The sequence below is a fragment of the Ochotona princeps genome, chromosome 9 (genome assembly GCF_030435755.1).
Source record: "Ochotona princeps isolate mOchPri1 chromosome 9, mOchPri1.hap1, whole genome shotgun sequence".
NCBI lineage: Eukaryota > Metazoa > Chordata > Mammalia > Lagomorpha > Ochotonidae > Ochotona > Ochotona princeps.
In genome coordinates this window covers 16,853,220-16,870,402 of record NC_080840.1, presented here as the reverse complement: position 1 = coordinate 16,870,402, position 17,183 = coordinate 16,853,220, and the positions used below count along the sequence as shown (strand labels likewise).

Genomic DNA, 17,183 nt, shown 5'->3' with positions numbered 1-17,183 from the left:
GCAGTATTTAGGGACTGAGGGAGACCAGGAGCACCTTGACTGTGATACCACCTGCTTAGACACCTGGCTTTTTGTACCCCTGGATTATACTCTAAAAACAATACATACATGAATGCTAATACATTTCTTCACAAATAAAACATTTACTAATAACACTTCTGATTATGGATCAGCAGAAAAGGGCTTTTGAAGAGGTCCCAAGCTAAATAGCAGCTCTGTCACAGACAAATATCATTGTGCTTTTGGCACTGAGTGGGCACACCAAGGTAGATTTGGGAATTTCCGAGCAGAAGCAACTCGTTCTCTGAGCTGTTCAGACCTGACTTGTCCTTGTCTTTTGACTGACAGCTCCCAGTTGCCTGCTGGCGGCCAGACCTGTGTGACTATTAAAGCACACTTGGTACCCTAGTATTCAGGGCTTGATTAATTTCCCATGAATGTCTGTCTAGGAAGGCAGGAGAAAAAGAGACCAAGTGGGACAGATTGCACCAGTGGAAACTGGCATGTGTTTGCTAAAGCCGGTGCCAATAATGCTTGTTTCATGCCTTCTCCCTTTAGCTGCTGACTGCTTGGGTAGAATCTGCCGTGCTGCAGCTGATGTCCTAATTCCTGCCTGGGTTTTAAGCACGGGCTTGAATGCAGTGCCATGTTCATTGCTGGGAAGATGCATTAAGAAGGCTGTGAAAGAAAAAGCAGCCTCCTGCCAGCACACAGTGCATCTTAATTTCCACATAAGTAGACAGGAGTGGTGTGATGCCACTTAAAGAGCGTTATGTTAGATGTAGGATCCATGGGTTCTACATGTGATACTCTAGACATGTTTCCACGATTGTGGAAAACTCTAGATAGAATGGTGGCTCCATATCAGAAACTATAATAAAAGGCTGAAAGTATGAAATGCTTTTAAGGGAGAGACAAGAAATTTGCCATGAAAGTGAGTGTGGGGGCAGAGTGTATGGGTTGAAGAGCAAAAGGGGCTGAAAGAACCCCAAGTTGAAAGGATGGAGTTGTGCAGCCACAGCTCAAGGAGGCTGGATGTTCCTGGGGTCTAGCAATAAGGGTTTGTTGGGTTTCTGGTTTTTTTTTAAGTTTTGCTTTGTAAAAATCAAGGGAGAAATGTCCAAAGAGATTGGAAGAAAAAGAAAAACCTTTCCCCAAGTTCTCCTGGTTGTGCCCTTTAGCTGTTCAAGAAAATCCACCATGAGCCTGAGTATGAGGAATCTCCTCAGGCTCAACTAGGCACATCATGCCCAACTGCCGATGGCTGCCGCTGCCCCATCACTTCGTCTGTCAGCACTGTGTCTTCATTATCTAAATTTGAAAGATTTTCAAACAGGACAGTATAACAAATGTTAGATGGAAATGTCAGAAGTGTATTGGCACAGAAAGGAAAACATTTAGGATACAATGTATTTTAAAATATGACTCCAGTTTAAAACCTAATTTTGAATTGCTAACAGTAGTTTTGTGGGATGGCATGTTGCCTTGAACTTGTTCTGTTTTAATTAGGAAAAAAACATCTTCATTGGAGTAGGAGACTCTGGCTGGCACATTTAACAGTCATCTCCCAGTAGAGTGGCATGTTCTCCAAGGTGTACAAGTTCTGAAGCCCACTCTTGGGTTCAGATTCTACTGTTATTGTGTGACTTTGGACAAGCAGTTTAACTTCTCACTGCAGCATTTTCTTAATCTGTAAAATATATTATCTATTTGTTGCAAGGAATATATGAACAAATCTTGTAGGAGTATTATGAAGTATCTTACAGGGCTGTTATAAAGGTTGATTTGGGTGTTACATCTGGCACATTGTCCAAGACACCATTTGGAAAACCTGTATTCCTTGTTAAAATACATGGTTCAAGTCCTGGCTACTCTGTTTCCATTTAGTTCCTGCTAGCACACACCCTGGGAATGGCTTACATACTTGAGAAGAAAGAACCAGATTGAGTTCCAGGCTCCAAGACTTAGCCTGGCTCAGCCATTGCATTTTCAGAAGGTGGGCAGTGAATCAGCACAGGAAACATGTCTCCCTGTCTCTTTTCTCTGAGCATTTAGGTAAAAATGAAAGATTTTTAAAAAGTTTTGATAGGGCTCGGCAGCGTGGCCTAGTGGCTAAGGTCCTCGCCTTGATCCCATATGGCCGCTGGTTCTAATCCCGGCGGCTCCACTTCCTCTCTATCTCTCCTCCTCTCAGTATATCTGACTTTGTAATAAAAATAAAATAAATCTTAAAAAAAAAAAAGAACCTGATTTTTTTTAAAAAAAAGTTTTGATAAAAGGGAATCATTGGATTTAACAAGGCAGAAGCACCAAGAATCATGCTTGATGTGTGGGGAAAGCAGCTTAATTAAATATTAACTCTTAGTATTTTCAGCTTTTTCATTATATTAAAAATATGGCTTTTTTTTAAAATTTCAGTGACTGATTTTTGGTTTTGTTTTGCATCCAGTACTTGAAAAGCAGCTCCTGTTAAGGATTGAATTAGTAGTATCAGGAGTAATGTTTATCTCTATTTGTACCTACCAGTGGACATGACTGCCTTATTTGGTAGTTGTCCATTTGTGGGGTCTAACGAATGAGGGAAGGGGGTGTGGCCAGTACATTTAGTTGCAATGAGAATTTAGTCTGACAGAGGGAGAGTGCTATGTAAATCTTATTTTTGCAGAAATTTTTTGTAATGTAAATTGTTTTGTTGGTTTTTTTTAACAGAATAATTTTTCTAGTGCTCTGGAGGCCCGTTTCTTGGATATGTGTTAAATACTTTTTTCCTTTCTTTTCAATAAGTGTAGCTAAAAGAAGCACAAATTGGCTTGTTACCCAGAGTTGACCTGAAATTCATCCATCCATTCATTCAGTTAACACATTTTTCTGAATGCCTGCCATGTCCCAGGCATTGCCTAGGGAACTGGGATACAGCAGCCCACAAATTTGACATAGACTTAGTCTTGTAGAACTTATTCTCTGTTCAAGTGAGAATCTTTCCCTAGTAAGACCAGCCTCTGTATTATTCTTTATCTTGTTATCCCTGCTCCAGCAGTGACCATATCATGGATGACAATGAGCTTTGGAAAGGACCCCATAAGATTGTTTAATATATTTTGGTCTCATCTTAAAGCCATTTAAATGTGAACTTTCTTTTCAGATCACATTCCCTATAATATTAGTATTAGGTTGAGTATTTCCAAATATACACAAATTTGAAAGCATTTTAAAGTTGGCAACATATACCTGACATCAAGATTCTATCATTATGTGTATACACAGTGTGTTTTTAAACAAAAGTCTGTGGTTATGGTTTCATTTATAACCTGAAAAAAATTACCATGAGTCACAAAAAGGATAGATTAGTGTGAGAAATCCTCCAAAAATTCATGCACAATATTACAAAGAAAATATGTACAAATGTGAAAGTTTTACTTTTGTATAAATATCTTTTAATTCAAAAAATGTTTTGAAGTATGTGTATACTTCTAGTTGAAGTTAGTTAATATTTTCATTTTAGTAATAAAGCAAAAGGAAGCCCAAGGCCAAAGCAAGCAAATGGTAGTCTTAGTTTTGTAATAAATATTTCAGTTCCATGTTGGAATTAATGTTTGGCACTTTTAAGAAATTGGCTAGGGGGTTTGGAAAAAATAAAACACAAGTTATGGTTCTCCATTTTAGGAACCTATTCCCCTACTAGAGAAGAAAAATCCACTCATTGATTTGAAGTTAAAATGTATAACAATAAAATTCAACGTCAAATATTATATGCTCAAGGTACATACTTCATTAGACTGTTTCTCTGTTGATATTTAATTAACAAAATATATCTTTAATACTGTAACATTTCCACATTTTTATATGCTGAGTAAACCAGTTCTGTAAAAATGAGAAAGTATAATTTTGAAGGGTAGGTGAAGGGAGGTTCTAAGTCACAAAATAGTTTGAATGCCAGGAGTTTGACTGTCACATGAATGTCTGAGAACCACTGAGTGATCCTGAATAACGGAAAGGTTGCCATCAGTGAGTAGTCACTGAGCTTTCTCGAGTGCATGCGAATGGGATTGGAGGGAGATGAGGGCAGTGGGTCTCAACAGGGTAGACTGGCATGGACTACCTGAGATGTCAGTCACTAAGAACAGTTGGAAGGTTGTTGCATGCAAGTGCCCTGATAGGAGATGGCAATGGTAGTTACCTGGATTGCTGGAATAGAAGGGATGAATATGAAAGGAAGTACAGTGCAGGGAAATGAAAAAAAAAAAGAGATACTGTGTGTTACGTACTTGAAGACATGAAGGAGTAGCAAGGCAAAGGTGCTAGGAGTGTCTGCTTGTACCTATTCAAGAGAATCAGCTGTGTGCTTCTCTCCCCTTCCCACCTCCATCATTGAAGACAAAGCCATCGTAGATGGACACCAGCAGTGGTAGCAATATTTATAAATCTGAAGTCAGAAAATGCTGGAAATCATGATATTTTTTTCCTGGGTAGCCAGTTTTCTTACATTGTCATGGAATAAATCCAGAATTTTGAGTTTGGGTAACTGTTGACAGAATAGAAATTGGGGGAACTCAGATTTTTGGTAGACATGTTGAGATTATAGTAACTGATGACAGACTAACAGATGGTGTAACACATTCCATGTGCAAAGTTCATTCACTTTTTCTTGGAGTAGTAACTATAAAGTTTTATTTAATAATGAACTTTGCCCAAGTGGAAATAAAACATGCAATTCTTCTGAAGACGTTTTATGTCATGAATGCAATATTTATTAAACAGGCACTGCAAATGTCTTTTCTTAAGTAAATTTTTAAAGTAAGATTTGCCATGAAGCTAGCAGTAGTGAAGCCACATTATAAAATAATAATTCTGCTGAGTGTTCATGTAACTACAAGTTCTTGAACTGAGAGAACTAGGGAGAGTGGTATGCTGTCATGCAGGACAGGCAGCAGAGTGAATTTTGGAATTTCAGTGATTTCATCTCTTGATTTCTTTGGGCTGAGAGAGCTTTTCTTTCTTTTACAAATATTCCTTTAAATTGAAATAATGTTTCAATGAGATATGTGAAATAAGGCACAAAGTGGTTGTAGAGCATATTGAAGTGTGGCAAAAGATAAAGGACATATTCAGTAAAGAGATATGGGTTACACAGCAATACTGCATGATTCTAATTTATCTGTATAAAAAGACTGAAATGCTCAAAGGAGTTAATTTCTGTCAGGTTATGGGTTCTTTTCTGTCTTATGCCTGTTGTGGAGTAACTATTTCTGTTGCAGAATTGCTACAATAAGAAAAAGGTCTTAGTAAAATAAGATGCATGATTCTCTCAGCTCTGTAAAGTAATGTGATGATTTTATCATTTCTAGGGTGTCCCTGGGCCCAAAGGAGAGCGAGGAGAACGAGTAAGTGTCCTGTGGGTCTGGTCACTGGCTGCAGTTGGTTGCTCACGGTCCAATGCATAGGCCAGTGAAAGGCTAACTTCCTGCCATGGTTATTCATTGATGTTTGCCATTCCTCATTTTCCTCCTGCCTTATTGAATGTGAGCATATTTCTCAGTGGAAAATGCTGTATGGCCTTGAAGTCAGAAGAGCTAGTTTCTATTTTCTATTGCTTTTCTGCTACGGTCCACTCCATGGCACTAGACTTGGCTTCTTAAGGACAAAGTGAGGAGAAGTGAACCAATGCAATTCACAAAGTGAATTTGAGAAGGGGATTGTATGGAGGTGAGGGCAACAGAAAGTTCAAGCTTTTCCCAAGTGCCAAACAGTAGGATAGGAGTCATGTTTTTCCTGGTGGCCCCTTCATGCCACACAGGAAGACAATGACAGGAATAGAATAACCGAATTGACCTCCAAATTTCAGTTAGTGTATTTTGGAGCCTTTTGTATCCTTTAAGAAGTGGTGCAGCTGCTAACAAAAGTGTGTTATTGGCTGTAATATAAGCAGCACATTTTCTAGGCTCATTGGGTTACCTCTGTTAAACCTGGGGCAATGAGTTGCACACCATTCAGCTATAAAAAGTGGATTTAACATCTTTCCTCAGAGTTGTTATTGCTATTAAATGAGCCACTGCTTGAGAAAGTGCTAAATTTTATAAGCTCAAAAGAGTTATAAATGAAGCATAAAATATATATGGGTTGGTTTCAAAACTATTAATTTTTTTTTAGAATTTAGGACTAGAAATCCATACACTTTTTTCATCTGAATAAGACCCTTGAGAATCTCAAGCCATGACTGTTCAATTGCCTACTTTTATGCATGCAACATGGTGGTCCATTCTGTCTGCTGTGAGGAGTCAAAGGGCCCTGATGGGTTCCATGGGTTCAAGTCAGAGCCACACCCCCGAAGTCTGGCTACGTGGCCAGGCCTGTGGCCGAGAGTCAGGAGTGTGTGTTCTGTCTTCTCTTCCAGGGTGACCTGCAGTCTCAAGCCATGGTGAGAGCAGTGGCACGTCAAGTATGTGAACAGCTCATCCAGAGTAAGTGCACTGTGGCTGTGCTGCGTGGCTCCCTTATGTCCCAACGGGAGTTTGCCTTTCCCATGAGTATAGGACTAAGGTCCTTTGAAGCCTTGTCTTGATGTGAATGTGTAAGCTTGATGATTATCTGTTGCTAACCCATCAAAGGACTGTTGCATTTTATTCCATAGCTTGCCACTGATGGTACAGAAGCTAGATTCCTGTACCACCTTAGAACTATCAGCTTACCTATGTAGATTTAACCTGACTGACTGGAGCACACCTTCTCTTCTTTCCCCTCTCCAAATAATTTTCTCAAATGATGTGCACTTGGGTGTTTCTAGACTATGTCTTCAGAAACTACCTTCAAAAATGACACATGACATTGATGTCTATTAACGTGCAAGATTTATTTTCATTTTTTCTTCAAAAAGACAGTTGTAGATTTAAATATAAATATATATATATAATCTCTGTATATATATAAAATATATATATATCCAATTCTCCAATATATATATGGTATATATACTGGAGAGAGAGGCAAAGAGACAGAATTACCATCTGCCAGCTCACCCAGAAAAGACTAAAAGGGCCAGAGGGCAGAAGCCAGAAGCTGGAAACCCAACGTAGGCTTTCCATGTGGAAGTATCCAAGTCATTCCTGCTGCATCCTGGATATTAGTACAAAGCTGGAATGAAGTGCCAGAGGTAGGACACAAACCCAGGTACACACATGGGGATCAAGCATCCTGTTAGTGGCTTAATAGCTGGGCCAAATGGCTAAATAGACTCACAATATTTAAGTCACTATCTTCTTTTAAAATTCATTTCACATCTGTTTTAGTCTACAGTCCTTCCATTTATTCTTTAGACTTTAGGACAAAATACATACATTCTCACATATGTTGGCACAGTCTTGATGTGAAGTCTGATAAAACACATGACACTTGGATTTTGTATCAAAAATTATATTGGAGCACACTACATATGGTGACTGTCCCTTTTCTCCATTTTAATCTTGAACATTTTAACACCATTGTGCTTAGATGACTGATTGCTGGTCATCTGCTTAGATGCTCTCCATTTTGAATGTTTTCTGCCAGGGTTACTGACTATTTATTTGTTCTCAACAATCTAACCAGAAGTTTTCTACTGTGAGTTTTCTTTTTTCAAATAAAGTTCAGTGTGAAGATCTATAGCCAGTAGACATGAAATATTCTTCTCAAACCTATCCAGCCCTGGCCCAGCTCTGTTGTCCACTCCTCCAGCCCAAGTGCCCTCTCCAAAGCTAATGAGGGCTGATTCTACCTGGATAGCCTCCTTGTCAGCTTCAGGCTTGTATTTATTTCAACAAAGGAAGGAAGGGAATTAGGTCAGGGGATGGCTGTCAGAGTCTAAGAAGGCACTGTGGATTGGACTCAAAATTCTAATCATTGATCTGAAGTTAAATCTAAATGTCACCCTTAAGATACAGTCTCAGGGAAAACCAAATACAAACCTCCTGTTGTCACACAACAGTGGTAATGTCCCCTGTCATTTTACGTTATATGTGTTGTCCAAATGAAATGTAAGTATTGGAGATAATTCGTCACTTAAATGATACTAATTAATTTCAATATAGAATCTACAAATATAGAATGAGTTATAAAAGGGAAATTGAACATTGGTCTTTTTGTAGTATAATTCATCCAAATCTGGCCTGTATCTTAGATTATTTTATAAGTTTCTCATTTCAAGTGCACTGTGCAAATAAATGGATTATTATTTTAAGAGAATATAAGGGTTAAATCTTCTGACTCACGGACACCAACAGGAGGGAGATTTCATATTTTCTTAGTGCACTATAGAATGTAAAACTTGAGTATAATTAAAACATGCCTAAAAATTGAAGCTCACAGTTGAGTTTTTCCCCTTAAGAATTCTCAGATTCTTGTAACTGACTTCTTGGAGGTAGAATGAGGAAGTAAGACAAGAAATCTCAAATTTTTAGAATAGGGAAGGAAGTGGAAAATATTGCATCCAATCCATTAAGAGATTGTGTTTTGCACACCTCAACCATGTTTCCCATGTTTGCTTTGGTTTTCTCCGTGCTTATTTTGTTCCTTGGGGTGTCCCTCAGGACTTGATTAATTGGCTAGCCTATGACTTTCTTACACGCTCAGTCATCTGGCTTTCAGAGAAATTAGGAAAAAGGGCTGATGGAAAATTACAAGATCAAACTGCTGACCACCTGGCAAATGATAAAAGATCCCCCCCTTGTTGAAAGAGAAGGTGTAAAGCAGTTAGAAATGTTTTACCTGCCCAGAAAGCCATGAACATGGCTGCTCATGGCTTCAAGACCTTAGGAGGGGATCCTACTTTATCATATTCTAATGTTTAAGAATGCAGTGAAAATATATTCTAGAAATGGTTCCTCAAAACATGGCTGCCATTTTGCTTTGATTTTTTTTTTTTAATTTAAATCAAGAAAGAAAAAGTGTTCATCCGTCTCTGGGTTCATTCCCCAAGTGCCTACTGCAACCAGAACTGGGCCAAGTTCAAAGTGACAAGCCGGGAACTCAGTCGGCCATGTGAATGACATGAGCATAATCATGTAAACCATTGGTGCTCCCTCCTTAGGCCTGTATTAGCAGGAAGCTGGAATTGGGGGCCAGAGGCCAGAATGAAACCCAAACTTACTGATGATGTCTAATATGGCTATCTTAACTTGCAATTTAATTGCTAGGGAAAATGTCTGTACCTAGTTTTCATTTAAATATTTGCAAACATATAAATTAAATCACCTAGAAAATTCACTTGAGAAAAATATCCTGATGATGATGTTGGAAAAATGAGGTATCATAATATCATTTTATGAATCTGTACTCCTAAATTATTAAAATACATTTTCGAGGCATAATTGAGTTAATAAGTTATGGTATTGAGAACCTTTTTTTTTTTTCAAAACTTTTCTGCAGCTGGGCCCCAAGTAAATGTTCCTAAAAGAAAAGCTTGGCAGCTGAGATGAGTTGAGACAGAGTGCTTGTCTGGGGATTTGTGACAAGAGGGGGGAGCAGGCTCTATGACTTAGGGAAAAAAAAAAAAGAATTTGGGAAAAATTTCTAGAGAAGAGTGAAGTTGGGTCAAGGTTCAGTGGTCAGATAAATGTTAGGGGCAAAAATAAAATAAATGACTTCTGCTCAATGGTGTTTATTGAGATGCTGACGTGGGTTGCAGAATTCCAAATACATGAGATGTGTTTTGAATAAAATCCAGCAGCTAATGTCGTCCAAAGTAAAATGTAAAAAAAAATGTGAAGTTGGAAATCAACATATTTCAGAGGGGCGTGTTTTTCCCTTGGTGGGTGTCTGATGGAATTATCCAAAGCCTTAACAAACCATAACCCCCAGGGCTCCCTTTTCATGACAGCTTTTTGAAGGCTATCTTTATGCTTCATGCCTCAGGTCACATGTCCAGGTACACAGCCATTCTCAACCAGATTCCCAGCCACTCCTCATCCATCCGGACCATCCAGGGCCCTCCTGGGGAGCCTGGAAGACCAGGTTCACCTGGAACGCCTGGAGAACAGGGGCCACCGGGCTCACCAGGCTTTCCAGGAAGCGCAGGCATGCCGGGGACCCCAGGAGAGCGAGGTAAGCTGGGTCACTCCTATAGCAGCATTGCTTGAAACGAGTGTCATGAGACATTGCCTAGCCATAATGCTTTGTCTTCTCCACCAACAGTTTCTGTATCTTATCTATCCCCAAGGTTGAGAAAAGAACAGTGTTCAACATGTTTGACAAAATTGCGTCTGCTTATAGAACAGAGGGGAGTCAGAAACTTCCACACTCCACACAAAGGCTTTTGAACTGATAGAAGAACATTCCCTCTAGACAGACCAGTTCAGACAGAATGCTTCTTCCACATGAAAGAACTGGGGAATGAATTCCCACTCTGGGAAAACATGGCATCACATAGTGTGAGAGCTCATTTGGTATGTGGATTTGATGTTTTTTGTGCAATGCTCATTCTGAGCAACAGTCCGTGGCAGTTCTGAGAGGAGTCTTGAGTCATGGACATATAGTTCACATATCCTAATGCAGACTATGTCAGCTCTAACCTTGGAATTCAAATACTGTTCGTGGTTCACTGCTCTATGATGCAGATGGATGGCTTAGGAGTTTCCTGGGCTAGTGTTTTGTTTTTTCTGCTAAACTTTGACTGAAATAGAAATCCTACTTTGCCTTTTCTGTCATCATCCATGTGTCTTGGATAAAATGGTAAACCTTTGTTTTTAAATTTTCTTTTTGATAGTGTTTACATAGTTGATTATGGTGGGAAGGGATGAGGATTAGGATTTTGCTGTCTGAATTTTGTCTGGTTTCTGTCATTAACCTAAATCTCCAAATCTAGTAGATAAGAGATATGTGAAGTTAGAGTTCCATATTAACCCTGAGGAAAGTGATGAGAAAGGGATAATTTTTTAAAAGAACTTTTAAAAACACAATTTCTAGAATACAGTTGTGGTCAAGTTAATTATCGCCTGTATACCTTTGGGTCATGTTCCTTTTGTGAGATGGGTAGCATATAAAACCTGGGATATAAAGTGTATATTATAAAAACAGTAATTCACGTTCATTCTTGATCCATGTGCATTTCTGCCTCCATATTTGTATGTGTATATTCTTTTCCCTGTTTGGAAATTTCCTTTTGTTGTTTGTCATACATGTTACTCTTAGTTCAAGTCTCAGATAACTCCTCTTTCTTTGCACAATGCTTTGAATTAATATGAACTCAGTAAATTATTTATGATCCAACTCTACTTTTTTTCCTTCTGAATGATTTTTTCCTACATTAGGGCACAGAGATTGACATCATTTTAAAGCAATATACCAAAGATCTAGCCAACCTGGAAGGTGGCCACTTATGTCAGCAGGGCACTCTGTGATCATGCTGGTGATGGAGAAATTGTGATTCAGGGAGGACAGAGCCAGCACCTGCGTCACTCCCAGCAAGTCATAAGTTGTCTTTGTTCTTTTTGTATGTGTCTGTCCTCTTCTTGCCAGACCAAGTATGTCTTGTTCTCAGAGACCATTTGAATGATTAGCGCAGGGAAAATCACCTGGGAGTTCTCAAACAGTGGGCCAGAAAACCACTGCAAGCATGAATTTCCATGGTATAATTTTCTTAAATGCATAATGATGTGTATGTTCCTGGAGACTATAGTAGACACATCCAAATCCTGTTTCGTAAATATATGGGTAATTGAAAAAAACTCTTGTGGAAACAGAATTAGAATGTAAGTTTTTTTTTTTGCTGCAAAAACATTTAGAAATCCATGCATCGTTTCATAATCATCATTTTCCACAAACCTTTTGAAGTCCAGAAAGGATGAAATAAAGTCCTAAGTGTCCTGGAAGCATGGGGACATGTGCTTTCAGTGACTAACAACTAGGGAATGTGGTGTCAAGACTGTAAACTGGAGTTTATAGGCCACCATCCAATCAACTCTTTATTCCCAGGGAAGTAGTTTAGTTACACCCAGGATTCATTACCAAAAGGTGGGTGGTGATGTTTTGTTCTTAGCTTCATGAACCAAATTCTTTATCATAGGATAAAATTGGAAAATGTTTGTGTTACAAGCAAAAACAAAAATTTTGGAAGATATTTATTTGAAAGGCAGACAGAAAGGGAAACCAATAGGGAGAGGCGGAGTTAAAAAGGGAGAGAGAAGGAAAGAATGGAGGGAGAGAGGGGGTGTGAGAGAGAGAGGGAGAGATTTTATCTGCTCATTAATTACCTAGATAGCTTCAATGACCAGGCCAGACCCAGGAACCTGGAAAGCCATCATGTCTTCCATGTTAATTGGCAGAACCCAACTGCTGGGGCCTACTTCTGATGCTTTTCCAGGTACATCGGCAGGGAGCTGAAGCAGAAGTGAAGTCATTGCAGACAGCAACTTAGCTCACTGTATCTATATGCTAGCTCCCAAACATTAGACTTTTAATCCAGAAGGTTCCTTAGTCATCCCTTACTTTTGTATACAAGGATGTATAATGCTAATATCAAGATGAACAAGATGATCAAGGTTAGCCAATAGCAGGATGAGATATAAAACCAGACACGATGTTTGTACCCTCTGTGTAGAATACAATCATTGGAATGTAATAAAAGGATTTTATTTATAATGAGTAAAATCAGGTATTACTCCTAGACGATACAGAAAGTTAGGACAGAATGACAAAGAGAAATGCGGATATGTTGTGGACCCTGGCAGAGGCCTTAGGCAAACTTCAATTTTTCTGAGGCTTCCTATAAGTCTCTCATGAATCTTTTTGAAAGAATGCATGACTCCATTTCATTTAGCTAATTTTCCATCAGCAGTACTGCCTCCTCTATGAAAGCATTTTTTCCAAAACATTTTTATAATGTGAACAAATTTTATTTATTTCACAAGATATTTCTCCACCCTTCCTTCTGCCTACATTCAACACCTCTCATTTTCTTTTACCTATTTTCACTTCACTTTCCACTCTCAAACTATATTTAGTAAAGATATCAATGCATAGAAAGTATGAAAAACTACTAGTCTCAGGAGGATAGACAGAGTCTGTAAACAGTAAAACCCAGGGTCTCACTTGTATAGATTACATCTTTTTCGTACTGTGTTATCATCAAAGATCAGTGAAAACATGTTTTTCTTTCTGAGACTGACTTGTTTGACTAAGCATAATGGTTTCAAATTGGATCTATTTAGTTGTAAAATATGAGATTTCTTGTTTCTATGCCTGAAAAGTATTCTACAGTGTATAGATACCACACTTGATTTATCGAGTCATCAATTGGTGGACATCTGAGTTGATTCCATAACTTAGCTACTTGTTCATGAACTATTATAAACATAGGAGTACAGATACCTCTGGCATGCTAATTTCATTTGTTTTGGATAAATTCCCAGATGTTGGATGGCTGGGTCATTTGGTAGACCTAGTTTCAGATTTCTGAAGAATCTCTGTACTTTCTTCCATAAAGACTGCACTAGTTCACATGCCTACCAACAGTGGATTAGGGTGCTTTTCACCCACATCCTCACCAACATTCGTCGCTGTCTGATATCTTGGTGAAGGTGAAACGTTCACCAAGGCTTTGTTTCCTGATAGCAAGAGATCATTTTTTCATGTCTGTTGGCCATTTGAATTTTGATTCTTTTAAAAGTATCTATGTCTTTCCTTCTTCATTTCCTAACTGCATTTTTTGTTGTCGTTGTTGAGGCTCTCCAGCTCTTTGTAGATTCTGCTTGTCAATCCTCTTTCAGCTGTGCAGTTGCAACTTTTTTCTCCCATTCTGCTGGCTGCTTCTTTACTTTGTTGACAGTTTTCTTGGCAGTGAAGAAGCTTCTTATAATCCCATTTACTTATTTTTGCTTAAATTGCCTGCTTCTGGGAGTTTTTCCAAGAAGTCTTTGCCCATGCCTGTATTTGTGAAATGTCACTAGTATTTTTTGCTAAGTATTTTTATGGTCATAGATTTAGATCCTTGATTGATTGTAGATTTTTGTAAGAGGTGTGTTTCAGATCATGAATGATACTTTTGCACATGGTGCTGAGAGAATTCAATGTACATTTGTTGACCTTTCTGCTTTGGGTCGCCCTCCACTGCTGTCCCAGGCAACAAGCAGGGAGCTGGATGGGAAGCGGGTTGGCTGGGGTTAGAACCGATGCCCATATGGGATCCTTTTGCATGCAAGGTGAGGACTTGAGCTGCTACACTACTGTGCTGGGACCTCAATTAAGTTTAGATGTGTTTTGCTGTCATCTTCATTTGTTTTCAGGAAGTTTTTGGTTTCCCTTTTGGTTACTTTGATGACCCACTGTGTGTGTGGTAGCATGCTAGTCGGTCTTCATGTATTCACCTATTTTATAATTTCTTGAGTTGCTGATTTCTAGCTGCTTTCCCTAATGGTCAGAAAAGAAATCTGGTTGCTTTGGTTTTTGAATGTGCTTTATGCCTAGCCTGTTTTGTTTCCTAGAGTAGGTTCCGTGACCAGAAAAAAGGTGTGCCTCTGTGTCTGTGGGATGAAGTGCTATATACTATGTATGTATTCTGTGTGCCAGTTAAGACCATTTGGGTTCATGGATAGATTAACGCTGTTGTTTCGTTGGCTTTCTCTCTAGTCAATGTGTCTATTGATGATAGTGGAGTGTTGAAATCCTCCATTATTATATTAGAATTTATGTCTCCCTCTATATTTTTTCACAGTTGTCTTAAATAGTCAGGTGCCCTGGCATTAGGTGCATATTTACTCAAGCCTCTTCTTGTTGAATCGATTCTTTATCATTATATAATGCCATTGTTTATCTTCCAATGGTTTTGTATTAAAATCTGTTTGATTTTTTTCTTTCAGTTGGTATGGAGTATCTTTCATGTTTATTCTGTATCTTTGTTGGTAAAGTGTGTCTCTCTCAGCACATCTGTGTCTTTGTTGGGTGAGGTGTGTATCTTTTGATGTGCTCACGTGGTGCTGACTGACGCTCCCTTCAGCCCCATGAGTGTGTCTCAGTCAAGGAGAGCAGAGGCATCTCCAGGACCCACTACCCCTGAGTACTCTGCCTTCCCAGCATACACTATCACATCTCCCCTGAGGACTCATGGGATATCAGGATGTGTATGTGCTTCCAATTCCCAGATGCAGGTGCTGCCCACTGCCAGGCCACTGTCCCAGAGTCAGCGGGGAATGCAGATTTATCCTTTTGATAGAACCTCCTAAGCTGTGTGCCTGTGAAGAAGCCAGGTGCATGCCAAGGCCACTGAAGCTGCTGAGCCTTAACTTGTCCCACAGCAGCAGTTGTTCCCAGCAAGACCAGGTCGTCTTTAAAACAGTAGCTTCTTACTGCCAGTCAAGGCGCTTTGTAGGAGAATTAGAAAAATGGGTATGCTCCTTCCTCACGACAACTTGCCAGGATGCTTCCCTTGTTCTGCCTCCTGCCTGGACCCAGAATTAGTGTGGTCAGTGAAATTGTACACCAGGCAATGCAGCCGGTGACTCTGGCCATGCGGTCTGCCCTCCCCTTTCTCGGTATCTGCTCTTTTTCCACAGTGTCTCTCACTTGAGTTTGGTGGTGAGCTGAGGCTTGCTGATGGCTACTGCTCTTGACAAGCTCTGGCCTGGCATCCCATCGAGCATCCACTGCTTTTCTTTAACATCTTTGCCAAAAATTTGTCCAGCTTCTGGAAACCCAGTCCTTCATTCATTTCATATCCCAGAACAGCCTAGGTTAGTGTGGCTATCCCCTATTCAGTCATTTCTGGATCGTCCAGATACCTCAAACTTTTAAAAAGATGATACATAGTAAAGGTATATTTTACATCATGATACAGTATATATGTAATATATATTGTATAGTATACATGTAATATGCACATGTAACTAAGGGAAAACAAGATACTGTCATTTTGTGCTTTTCATTTTCCTGAAAGGGAGGATAATTAATTACTTCCATTACAAAAACACTGTTCTGCCATAATATCTTTGTCATTTATGATAAAGGTGGAGTTAAAGTATATACATCTTAGGAAGCAGAAGAAAAAATATTCTCTGTGTACTAGATATAGCATGATTTTCACAACTTTCCTTCTTACCTGTCAGAAGACTGTGTCCTGTCTGTTCTTATTTAACCCATTTACTTTAAAATTTCCACAATATGTTCTTTGCAAATTTATGTGGATGACAGGATTCTAATTAACTCTTGCAGAATACAATACAAAGAAAATTCTTAGACGTTCAGTGATTTCCTGTTGACCATAATGTTCAGGTTTTAGAAATGTTTGCTATCTGAAGCTTTCTATCTAAAACTTGAGCCCCAACTTGTGGTTATCTCTATAATTATTGGTGTGTACATTTAAGAGATTTGACATGTGTAGCGTAACACTGAAATGCAGACCAATTTCTTACCTGCTTCCTGTCACTGTTGGTTTATGTTAAAATAATGTAGCCATGGGCTACTTCTTGGTCACCTCTTCCCATTAGACACTACCAAGTCTTCAGGTTAACTTCACATAATTTCAGAATTCAAGTCTAATGCTTAAGCATTGCTCAAGTTCTGTCTCTTCTGAGTTAAACTTACTCTCTAACCATAGCATTCCAGCTTAGGTCCCCTTAATAACTATTTCTAATTTTGGCCACTGTATGTCATTCTTAGATGATTTGTTTCATCTTTACTTCATTTACAGTTCATACAATTAAGGTTCCTTATTTACAGGATAAGAACTAGAAATTGTTTTGGTGTCATCATTGACTCCTTCAGCTTTCATGATTTTACTAAAATTATTGGATCAGACCCTGCCAAACTTTCTCATTTAGATGTTGTGCATCCATAGCAGAGGGGATTCATGTCTAGCTGATTTTTGTACATTAAGTGGGAAGTTATTTAATATTGAGTTTATATAAAGCCTTTGCTTGGCAGTATATGAGACAATACTGCTGTTTATGGATTTCACTTATTAAGCACCAAATGAATCTGCTAATTGTGTTTAGTCTTAACTTGTCTGATTAAAAAAGAAGACTTAATTAGAACAAAGAAGGAATACAAAACATTGTGTGTAAGACTTCAGAGATGGCAAATGTGAAATGAATTAGGTACCAAATAAGTTGTGTTGTCATGTGGACTTGGATAACAAAGTGTGTTAGTGTTTCTTGGGCAGCTAGTACATGTCAGTTACCAAGTATGTCATGCAAATCTTTTAATAATCTTAGGGGAGCAGGCTT

General features: G+C 38.8%; 1 protein-coding gene across 1 annotated transcript in view; it reads left to right on the top strand.

Annotated features, from left to right (window-relative positions):
• The window catches only part of COL14A1 (collagen type XIV alpha 1 chain), a 195,953-nt gene that overhangs the window by 164,042 nt on the left and 14,728 nt on the right, over positions 1-17,183 (top strand). The window contains exons 43-45 of the mRNA XM_004580703.4: positions 5,346-5,381; positions 6,392-6,458; positions 9,883-10,071. Coding sequence (XP_004580760.2) covers positions 5,346-5,381; positions 6,392-6,458; positions 9,883-10,071 — 292 coding nt within the window. The remainder of the gene's footprint in view (positions 1-5,345; positions 5,382-6,391; positions 6,459-9,882; positions 10,072-17,183) is intronic.